Below are 12,169 nucleotides of genomic sequence, written 5' to 3'. Positions count from 1 at the left end.
AGCTCAAAGAGCTGGGGAAGCTGATCCTGTCTTGAGTAATTTAGACATCAGCATTGCTTTGACCTTCTTTAGGTCAAGGGAAGTCCAAATCATGAAAAAAAAAAAAAAAGTGTCTTTTAGGTCTGGCCTTATTCTTTTTTGAACAGGATTCCGTTGTTGCCAAGTCATGGTGTATTTAATTCCTTAAGAGTCCACCACTCGATAGCCTTTCCACCCCGTCACAGAGACGTGACACTGGAGCAGGAGGTTTCTTTCATGTGACCCTGCACCCCCAGCACATGCTACGCTGCTCTCTGAAAGGGGACACGATAGAGGGAAGATGATGTCTGTTTGCTATAAAGATAAATGTCACACATTGACTCAATTCTCTTTGAAGCTACTGTTCTGTTGCAGCTAAGAATAAAATAAATGGTTTTTATTTTCAAGACAAAGTTTCTTGTAGAAGGCCAACAAGAGTCTCAGGATGCCAAGCTCCTACTTAAAAGAAATACCAGGGAGAGTTTCAGAGAGAGGGTCTCCAGAACAGCCTGTGATCCTGAATGAAATTTAAATATACTTAGAAGCAACTTGGTCTCACACAGTGGACAGCTAAAACTGTTTCCTGGGTCAATGCATAAGGGTGTTCTGGCTTCTGTTTCCTTTCATATTTATGGGATGTTATTAAAATTATTGCAGAAGCATAGAAAGTTCAGAGAAGGAGATGACCTCTTCTGATATTCCCATCCACGCTTATTATGGCCTTAATCTGTGAAAGATCACCTACATGAACTTGTTTAGCAAATTCACTTTTTAACCAAGATTCAGAACTATCACTGATCTCAGTAATGATACTCTACTGATTTAAACTTAGACTGGTTGTGAAAATCAGACTCGTTATCTTAGTTTTGTTGAATACTTGGTAGAATATGCATTGATAATGTCAGCATCAATAATAGCAGAGACACCCATTGATATCCTTTGCTAACATGATTTTATTTTTTGTTGCCCTGAAATGGCATTTGAGATACATGTCCAAGAAATTCCACCAAAAGATGTTATTAGAAATAATATTGTTTCTATCCATAATAATATCCATGTATATTATTAGAAATAATATTACTTGTATCCATAATAATACCCATGCTATTGTAAGGGAAGATAGGTTATCCTACACAGATGTGCATCAGTGGTGTTGAAAGTAAAGATGGAGAAGGTAATGATGCATGGATTATGCACTTAAAAGGTCACCTGTCATCTTGAACTCCTGTGTGTGTGATGAGCTCTCAGCGCAGATTTACATACTTGCAAATACTCTGGACTTTCTGCAAATTGCTGCATAAGATTTACCCAGAGAAAGTTTGATTTCAAAGTCTACAAAACAACGATATTTGTTTTAAGAATACCTAAGCAAGCTGGATGCAGTGGTGCATGCCTGTAATACCAACGACTCAGGAGGCTGAGACAGGAGGATCTTGAGTTCAAAGCCAGCCTCAGCAATGGCGAGGTACTAAGCAACTCAGTGACACCTTGTCTCTAAATCAAATACAGAATAAGACTGGGGATCTGGCTCAGTGGTTGAATGACCCTGTATTCAATCCCTGGTACCCCCCAAAAATTACCTAAACCACTAAAACCCTCCATGATTAACAATATTTTTTAGTCCTGTTGTAGTTCGTTTTTGTTGTTTTGTGGACTTATGTCTAGACAATAGGGTAGAACACCAAATTGGAAATGTAGAGATTGGTTCTAATTCTCGCCCTGCCACTAAGTAACTAGCAGAAAAATTTTAAACATACTACCGAAGTTCAGTTTCCTCATCTATAAATTGGGGTGGTTTGGAATTGCCTCTAAGATTCCTTCTACTTCTCCTCCTTCTACTCTTTCTCCCCCCCCTCCCCCTCTTCCTCCTCCCCCTCCTCCCCTTCTCCTCCTCCTCCCCCTCCTACTCCTCCTCCCTTTTCTCCTCTTCCTCTTTCTCTTCCTTCTTCTTTCTTAACATTCCTTTCTTTTACTTACTGCTTATTTCCTAACCCTATTTGTCTGTTAACTCAAACATTTTTTTTTCCTATATTTTCTGAGAAATATGTGGATTCTTAAAGTTCCCTATCAAACTTCCCACAAGATCGCCTCTCCTTTGGGCAGAACTGCCCCATGGTAAATAGTTCAGCATGTATCATGTCTTTTATTAAAGATGTAGTCACACTGTACATTGTCAACATCAGCTGCTCCGAGTTCATTTCTGGAGATGGCTGAGGTGTGAGTGCATGATCCCTCTGCTTACCTGTCCGTTCATTCAGGCCCTGAGAGGGGCTTCCGCTCTGGGCCGAGGCTGGTCCACTGGGACTTCCTGGCAGCCTCCTGCATCTCTCCCTTCCATGCCCAGCTCTTTCTGTGCAATCTCATCACAACCAACACACACTGACCGGATGGAACCTTCTGTGGTACCTGGCACTGCTGATGTTACTGGGGATGCAAAGGTAAGGTAAGGCCTCCAGGCCCTGCCCCAGCCACGTCCCTCTCCCCTCTCTTCCTCTCCCCTTCCACCTCTTTTCCACCTCTTTGATCCCTGCTGAGCTGAATTGGGCCATCAGGAGTTTGCCTAGGCTAGCAGCACAGTGGACTCCTGTTCCTGTATTTCCTCATGGTTCCTTGCGGGCCAGGCCCCTGAGCTGCGTATTTTTTATGTGCCATCAGTTGTTCCAATTTACATCTACTCTGAGGGGCTGCTTTGGAGGGTACGCCTTGAGTTTATTGTCATTACTATTACTGCAACAACTGCCACTACCAAGAGCTTCCATTTACTGTGTGACAGGCGTTTTATATACATTCATTATTTCTTTTATTCCAATAATATTATTGCCTATAAAGAGAATGGGTTTTATCCAAAGGAGCAAATTAGCAGCTCTCTCTTCCACTGGGTCTATTAGCATTTGGTGGGATTTAGTTTTGTTTGCAGTGATACTAACTAGCTAGTGATATACCGGGAGAAGTTGTTTATCAGGCTGTTGTAAACTAGGTAAAATTATGAACATTTCAGTCCTGTTGCCCCAAGAACACATGGTTCCTTGTGACGAAGTGGCCACATCTCCCTGAGCTCTAAATTGGAGTGAAATTTATAGTGGTCAGTTCCCTGAAAATAGTTTGGCATATGAAATAGAATGCTTTCCTCTTTCGAAGTAGTTAACATCAGGTACACATGGAGGATGGCCTACTAAAATATGACATTTCTTCTTTGAATAAATAAAAACGTAAATGTTAACAGGGGAGATTACTAGCCAAATTTGAAAATCAGTCTTTGTCTTCTGGTGACTTTTGTCATTTAGCTTCTGCTTTCTTGCTATCCTGCCATGGTCAGTTAAACCTTCCAGTTATAGGAGTATAACTGTTTGACCACATTTCTTACATTTATTCTTCTTATTGCGAGTATGCTAATTTTTCTCTCAGTCAATCCAAGGACACCCTAATTTGTACACGATTCATATATATTTTGGTATTAATTAGGACTGAGGAAGCATAGCTCCAAAATGAAATGGATTTATATGAAATACTAAGACGCAGGATTTAATGCAGATTTAATACTGTCATACTCTTGTAATATGGAATCAGTGATTAGGGTGGTGACCGGGAGGTGTCCTAGAGAATAGGAAGTACCTTGATCACATTAGGCAAGGCAAGGTGCTAGGGGATCTGGCAGTCTGGCCGAGTTCGTTCTTCCGGTTCATGCCTTCTTACTGCCTTCCTCTGGTGTGCCGTCAAATCTCCGACCAGAGGACATCTGGGTTTTTCTCTCCTCTCCCAGGCAGTTCTGTAAAAATAGGCAGGTTAGAGTTTCAATAGTGGGAAATACTTCCTGAAGATGGGGATCGGGGTACCCTGTTTGTATCTGCTTCTCACTACTTCCATGTCCTTACAATCCAGACGACATCACGATCCTGATCCTTCTTTTCCCTCTAGAGATTGACAGTAATCTCACCTAGGGTCCTGGTGCAGTCCTTTCTCTCAGATCTGTTGTTCAGCTGAAGACTTTGTGACCAAGTGTCAGGATGGAGGAAGTGAACATGAAGGAAAGAAAATGAAAGAGGAGTGCAGATGGGCCCTGTCAACACCTCCCGCCAGCAGGGAGGCTCCGGGGGTGCAGAACTGATAAAGGGATTGCTTACCTCAGCTTGCACCAGGGGTGTTTATCCTAGAGTGAAAGGGAACCTCAGTCCCCACCCCACCCCATTCAAAAAAGGAAGTCCCCACCAGGGGACACATTGCCAGGAGCCAGACCACAGAGTCCTGAAGAGCCCAGGTTTAGTCAGAGGATTCCTCAAATTGCTTGGTTAAACTAACCCATGTCGCTTGCAGCGGGCTCGGTAACACTGCATTTTTTGAATTCCATAACTTTATTCCTGAATCTTTCAGGCTCCATCCACTTTAAGTGGTCCTTTGCATGTAGAGTAGAAACCCAATTGACTCCATAAGTAAAGAGTGAGATTATCTTAAAGTATACACTTGGGAATGTTTCCTTTTAAAATTATGAAAGTGATGTGTGCGTTTAGAAATTCAAACAGCACAGAAGAATAGAAAAAGAAAATGCAGGTTTCCTTCCCCAACTCTTTAATCCACGGTCCTTCCATAATAACTGCTGAGTGGTTTCTTGGGTGTGCTTCCAGAAAATGTCCATGCAAATACGTGGATATCATTTTTGTGTTTGTTTGTTTCATTTATTCATGCTGATCTTTCCACTCCCTCTTTATTATTTTCTTGCCCAAGTATTTCAAAGCAAGTCCCAGATACCATATCTGTTTGCTTGTAAATACTTCCATATTTGTATATCTCCAAAAGATAAGGACTTTGAAAACATAACCACACTTCCACTATCACATCTAACAGGATCTACAGTTACTACATGGTATTATGGAACACCAGGCGGTAATCAAGATTTCCTCTACAATCTCAAAAATGTCTTTTACCATTGCTTTGTTTAAATAGAATCCAGATAAGTCTCACCTTTCCTTTGTTTTATATATCCCTTAAGACTTTTTAAAGTCCATAATCCCTTCCCTTTTTAAAATGCCATTTACATGTTGAAGAAATTGGGTCATTTGCCCTGAGGAATTCCCATATTCTGGATTTGGCCGATTCCCTTGGTGGGTTTAGTTTTTTTTTTTTTTTTTTTTTTTTTTTTTTTTTTTTAAACCTGTATTTCTGGTAAACTGCTAGTTAGAGGCTTAATTAAATTTTTTATAAGAATCTTTCATAGATGACATATCAGAAGGTATGCAATGCTGTCCCATTTCTAGTGACACTGAGAGTCATCAATGGTTCTATATGTCATTCGATCCATCCTTCATAAAGTTCCCTATCAGCTGGGCAGGGTGGTGCATACCAGTAATCCCAGCAAGAGGATCGCAAGTTCAAGGACAGCCTGGGCAATTTAGTGAGACCTGTCTCAAAATAAAAAATAAAAAGGTCTGGAGATGTGGCTCAGTGGTTAAGCACCCCTGGGTTCAATCCTCAGTTCCAAAAATAAATAAATAAAAAAAAAGTTCCCTATTAATCTTTTATCTAATGGTTCCAGCAGCAACTGGTTTCTCTTTTTTAGAAAATAAACATAGGCTCACTCTGGACATGTGATTTTGTGTCTCACTTTATCTTCAGACCCTAATATCTCAGACGTGTTGCCACATCAGATGTAGATCAGCTCATTTTAAATGGCTTCGTATATCTTAGTTTTAAAATTTTTTCACCGGTTTGGGAAAATTCCAGATTCCTCATGATTTAGAAAGGAACACCGGAGCCTTCGACTCTCCTTGGTGTTATTCCAGTCTCCCCCCAATCACGGAGATGAGTTAGTGTGGCGCTGGGTAATGAAAGTTGATAGACCAGAAGCTCAGCAATACCGTGTGGCAGCAGAGAGGCCTCCCGGTGGGGATGGTATGGAGGAGAGTGATCTTAGCTTTGCTTGGAGGAGGGAGCTGGTTTGTTTGCTTTCCTGAAAAATGGAAACATTTGTGCTGGCCTGGTGTGGCTCTTCCCAAAGCAGGCAGTGAGGCCCAGTCCAGAGCAGAGGAAGGCGGCCCGCATTGTCAGTAGCAACCAGAGGGACAGAAATAAGAGGATGAAAAGCCCTGACCTCGGGGCCCCCTGATGGCTAAATTGGCAGCGGCATGTATCTGCACAAGCCACTGCTAAACAAGTCAGCAGTGGGGAGCCTAAAATTTGTCTCCATTGGAGTTCAGCGTGTGAGGTTTATGATAGCTGTTTGGTTTTCAGAGTGGAGCACAGCCTTATTCTCTGTCCCATTTGATTTGTCTTTAGTTCTCACCCTTTTCCATATCCAGGAATTCAGAAGGGGACTCAGGCCTGTTGGTTTCCTTCAGGAAACAGCAGCCCTGAATTCAGACTTCTGTGACTGCAAGAGGGGGCCTGAGGCACCCTGAGCCAGCCGGGCAGGGACCAGGCCCCACAGGGCCCTCCTGAGTGAGGGATGGCCCTCACAGAGGTGAGACTCATCAGTCAGGATGGTCAGAGTTGGGCCAGTGGAACCCAGACAGAAGTGCCTGGATGGGTCTCTACCTGAAGAAAAGCAATCATAAAATGTGTCCTTGGATAGAATCTTGGAATGGTTAAAGAAAAAAAAAAAAAAAAAAAAAAAAAAACCCAAGTCATTTTGAGTGCTTTTTTATATAGCAGCGCATGTGCCTCGGTGCCAGGTATGATTGTGCCTTCTTGTTTTCCCTGATGTTCCTTTTCTCTCCTTCTTCCAAGCCTCAGAAGAGGAAAGTGGAAAGCCTTTCCAGTGTCCGATTTGTGGTTTGGTTATAAAAAGGAAGAGTTACTGGAAGCGGCACATGGTGATCCACACAGGTTTAAAAAGTCATCAGTGTCCGCTCTGCCCATTCCGGTGTGCTCGCAAGGACAATCTCAAATCCCACATGAAGGTAAGCCACCTGTAGACAGACCTCAGGGAGAGGCAGGTGCAACCAAGGTCCCTGCACACAGTCTAGTGCAGGAGGCCACTCACGGACATGGCACTGTGGCGTAGTGTATAGGAGACCATGCTCAGTGAACAGCTAGAATTCAACACAACAAGGGACGTTGAGAAGGGTCTCTTTACAACCAAGGGTCCACTTTACAGCCAAGAGCTTAAAGGCAGACTCTTCAGTATACAGATAATAAATGTAGTGTAGAGTTGTTCTTTCTTTTGGAGGAACAACAGCTTCGCTGGGTCTTGCATGGTGACAGATTTTGGGAGGTGTTGGGAGGAAGAGCTGGGAAAGAGCAAGAAGCAGCGAGGACAGAGTCCAGAAAGAGCTGCTGGGCCTGAGCACCAACGACGGGGCTCTTGGGCCTTCCCGCTCCTGGAGACACCTGTGCAAACCCAGAAGAGCACCCCAGACACCTTGGAAAGGTGTGTGGACACCATATGGACACTATTTCACTTAGGGACCGATAGTGACCAGATTGAGTGGCCTCTGTGAGGCCGTCAGTGTTTAAGCTGTTTTATTTCCCTGTGTTACATTTACCAAACATCCAAGGACATCATTTTCAATGTCCTATTCAAAACAGTGGGGAGCTCAAGTCTGTAGTACGCATGTAGAGAATTGACTAGAATCTCTTGTGCAAAATGGGGGAAAACCTGGTCATGTAGAAATCTTCTTAGAAGACCTCATTGATTCTAAGAGTTTTGACTCAACTTGGAACTTGAGCTTTTGAATTTGATACATGTGTATTTCAGTCTTGTTAGGCAACTTTCCTGCCATGTGGCCTTAGGCACGTTAATGTTTAGGTTCTCAGTTTTCTCATCTGTTAAGTGGGAACTATGGTGTTTGTCTGGAAGAACTGTCGTAAGAATTAAAGGATGATTGAGGCAAAGTGTCTGACACAAATGTTCAGTGGCAGTTATTAAAATTAAATAAATGTTCAGTGGCAGTTATTAAAATTAACTAACTGCCACTGAACATCTTAATAATGACAGTGATATTTCACTGATATTTTCAATGTGGTTCTACTGTTGATATTATTTACAAGCCGTTTCCCTTCCTAAAATAAGCACTGTGTGTGTATGTAATTAAGATATTTGCTTATTTCGAAATCTTGCAATCTGAGCCTTCAGAATAGATCAGTAATCACTGTAAGGAACTGTAGCTCTTAAGAGTGTGATGGAATAGAACTTCTATTGACTTTAGGAAATAGCTTAGAAGATAAAAAAAAATTAAATTCATGATGTAATTTGTTTTCTGTCATTTGCCTTTTTCTCCTGGGAGTATGTGCCCTTCATCTTCAGAATTCATTGAACCAGGGGCTCTGGTGGGTTGGATTTTCCTGCGCTTAGGGCTCTAACCCTCCTCATCCTCTATCACCTCTCCCCAAAGGAAAGCCCCTATCTGAAACCTTCGAAGTTGGGTTTCATTAGCAAGATGAGACTTCAAAGGAAATGCCTTTACAACGAAAGCTTGTTTTAGTTACTGCATCCTTAGCTGTGTTTAGAAATCAGGCCTGGCGAATTTACAGCTTCAGTGAGCAGAAAACTTGCATCTACCCTGACACCTTGTAAGCTTGGTTTCAGCTCAGGGTCACTTAAAACAACCTATTTATAAACCCAGGGGGGAAAAAAAAAAAGCTGGGTTTTCAATAGCAGGAACTACTGACCCTGAAACTACAGGGAGATGAGTTGGGTGCCTTGATGACACAGACGCGCGGCCATGACAGTGTTACAGATGAGAGCCGCCAGGCTCTGCGGGTCGTGGGGTCTTGGAATGCTTTCAGAACAAATCAATAACCAGTACAATAAAGCAGTTGTGTGAAATTACTACTTTATTCAAAACTCATGGTGTCCTAACCTGTTGAGCTCTGACTTGAGCTTTTGATAAAGGAAGCGTGAGAAAGGGATCATGCAAGTTTAATTTCATCAAAGGTGTGCATTCTTTTCTGGGCTCGCCACCTCCCTTTATTTAGTTTTTATTTTCTTTTTAAATCAAAGAACTCATGATTTTATTTTGATTAGACATACTTTAACATTGCCCAATTTTGCAAATCTAATCTACGGAATAAGGTAACGGCTGTGGTCTTGTGCATAGGTAACTGCTGCTACATCCTCCAGAGACCACAAATATGGATGTATTTTCTAAAATGAATTTTGCCGAAAAGGCGGGAAGAGTCTAGTCAAAGATCAAGACCTCACAGAAAGGAAAAGTCTCACTTCGATGACTTAGGAACTACAAGAGCTTGGAAGAATCATTTAACCTCTTTAAACCTGTTTCCACTAATGGAGATAATAATCATCCTGTCTATCCCTCGGGGTTGTTATAAGTTAAATGAGATAATGCACAGAGAACACTTAATACAGTGCCCTGCACGGAGAAGAGACCTTCAGCACATGTCGCTAATAATCATTATCCCCAATCCACCTATATATATATATATATAATGTTTACATTTAGAAAAAAAGAATGAAATGGCATAGGAAACTGCTCTTGAATAAATCTTATTTGCTTTCCTCTCTTGGTGACATGTCTTCAGTAATAAGCATTTAGAAAAACTGAAAAATAAAATGAAATTAGGCATTCATCTTTTCACCCAGAAATAACCATTATCATTCCCATGCATAATCTTCTATGTTGATTCTATAAATTTAATTAAGAAAAATGGGATTGTGCTTGATTTGTTCAACAGATACAGTAGTTACTACTAGGTGTGTGCCTACTAGGTGCCACTTTTTTGCAAGCCACCTTTCTCCCATGATGTATTGTGCAAATGTTTTTATGACCAACTGCAGTAGGGAGCTAGTAAATGCCTCCAGCTTCCTCAGGGTTATCTTAGATTTCCATTAAGTCTTTTACAACTTTCCTGGATGAGTGAGCATACAGGAGTTAAATGTGAGATTCATAAGCTACCATTGAGCAGAAAAGGCGAGAAGGGCCGCCAGGATAAGGAACGCTAATGAAGTAATGGCAGGAAACTGGACGAGAGGCAGGGTGCGGCCTTCTGCCCCTCCTAGGCCTGCTGGGAGTCAGGAAGACCCTCGCCTGCCCAGCCTGGTCCCCTCGGGGTGGTCTGCACATTTCCCAGAGTTTCTCCAAGATCTGAAATACTACCTCCCAGGCATCTGACTGCTACCAAGTGACACTTCTAATGATGTCTAGAAGCTGCTGGTGGCAAATGACCAGGGAATAAGTGATTCTGCAGAGAACGACATGCTTTAGATGAGCATTTCTTCACATTAGCAGACTAAGAGGGCCTTTCAAGCAAGCAATAGGCTATAGAGAATAAAAATGATAATAGAGAGGCGTTCTTCTGTTGGAGAGAATGCCACGGGAGGATACATACTTCTCTCAAAGGCCACACTCTCGTGAGCTCTCGTCCCTTTGGGAAGGTGTAGCTCAAATAGAATCTTAAGTGCAACCGTCAACCCAACACTGCTTCTCCTCCCAACTTGCACTGATTTTTCATAACTAAATACAAGTCCAGGCTCTAGGGGAAAAGCCCTGTAAACTACTTGCACACAGACTCCTTTCGATGCAGGGCTTCCTTTCTGTCTTGGAACCTGGGCTCTCTGTCCTTTTCCTTCTTCCAGAAGCTGCTTCCGGAGCTTCTGTTCTTGGATTAGCTTCTGTCCTCTCTGGGGTCAGCAGATGTAAGGATACCTCTGAAATGGAATCTGTCCCACTGCATGGCACTCGGGGACACGGAGCCTTCCTCCTGGTGACCTTTATCACCTGGTTCCAGGCATGCCTTTGGCAGCCACCTGTCAGGAGCCCTGAGGCGGGGCTGTGACCCAAGGCGCCCAGGGTATCCATGCCTTCATGAATCTGGTGGAAGAGCTGGTGGGGAATCTTCTGGATTCTGTGAGAAAGTAAATGAGAAGTGAAATCCCATTGTCTGGAAAGAAGAGAAAGCGGCAGTGTTAACAGCCAGGGCTGTCGGTCAGGGTGTTTCCCCACCCCTGCCCTCTGCCTGGGCAGAGGGGAGCCTTTTGGCCACAACTGAAGTTTTTATGGTTATTTCTGTTGATAAACTCAGGCTTTGGGGGACCCAGAATCTCTTCTGTTGTTTTTTTCAGAAAGCCACAGTGGGGTGCTGTAACAACAGGATCTCACCATTAACTTTTAATTTCTTTGCTTTTGTTGGTCACTTAACATTATTTAAAAGTATGTTTTGGCTGGTGAAGAATGCTTTTGGATTGCATTCAGAAGGCATAAACAGCTGTAGTAAAACTTGGTCTCTTGGAAAGGAGACCCACACAGAGGGCCCAGGTGGTGCAGTGAGTTAAGGAATGAGCCTTTAACCTCAGTGAGACCAGGGTTCAAATCCCCTTAGGTCACCCCTGAATGACATAGGGTCAGTTTTGTTTGGGTTTTGAATTCCAATCACTGACATTGTTGTTTGTCCAGATCCCACGATTCCCTAAATCATTTGGCCCAAATCTACACAATTGGCAGTTTCTACTCCAGGGAGGGCCAGTCCTGAAATAGCAGTGTGTAGCAGGTCAGCACTGAAGTACATTGGCAGAGATGAATGGGGACGTTACAAGCTTATGAGCACCTGCCAGCTCAAAGCCTGGCTCGGGCCAGTGCAATGATTTCCTCACTTTTTCAAGCACTAAATTTGGTAGTGACAGGAAGGAAAAAGTTTCTCCCAGTTTTACAGGTATTGCGAGCATGCAAGACTGGAACTGTGTTTAAAAGTCTGCATTCTCTCACTGCCGACAGCACAGTCTAGAGCGATATTATAACTACATTTGGAAAATCCAGTTTCCTCTTGCCCAGAATGCTTGGTGAGGGTCAGACCTTGATTTTTCTCCTGCTTTCCTTTCTTCATATGTAATTTTGCTCAAGCCACTTCTTCTGGGGTCTCAATTTCCCTGTCTATGAAATGGGAATACCCTGGAGATATTCTTTTCTGCATGCTTAATTACCTAAGAGCAGCGTTTTGAACATTGAAATTATGTTTGCAAAACACAGCTAATTCTCTGGGTGACCATAATTAGGTACATGCAAAATATTATTGTAAGAAGAATTACTTGACAGGTTACCTCTTTTGACCCTTAACTAGTAATTATATAAGTTGACCTTGTGCTGGGTTTGTAATATTTTCTCAGAAGATAGCAACTGAGATCGGATGACTAATCTATCAGGGGGTTTCTGCCTGGTGCAGCATCCACGGGCAGGCAGATCTGATAATGGACTCTTAACCTGCTGGA

General features: G+C 42.7%; 1 protein-coding gene across 6 annotated transcripts in view; it reads left to right on the top strand.

The window, feature by feature from the left end:
- The window catches only part of Znf827 (zinc finger protein 827), a 161,880-nt gene that overhangs the window by 34,118 nt on the left and 115,593 nt on the right, over positions 1 to 12,169 (top strand). For all 6 annotated transcript variants that reach the window (XM_047566789.1, XM_047566788.1, XM_047566792.1 and 3 more), the window contains exon 3: positions 6,736 to 6,908. In XM_047566789.1, coding sequence (XP_047422745.1) covers positions 6,736 to 6,908 — 173 coding nt within the window. The remainder of the gene's footprint in view (positions 1 to 6,735; positions 6,909 to 12,169) is intronic.

The sequence above is a fragment of the Sciurus carolinensis genome, chromosome 10, assembly GCF_902686445.1.
Source record: "Sciurus carolinensis chromosome 10, mSciCar1.2, whole genome shotgun sequence".
Lineage (NCBI taxonomy): Eukaryota > Metazoa > Chordata > Mammalia > Rodentia > Sciuridae > Sciurus > Sciurus carolinensis.
The sequence above is the reverse complement of the archived record's forward strand: the minus strand, read 5'-3'. Positions and strand labels throughout refer to the sequence as shown.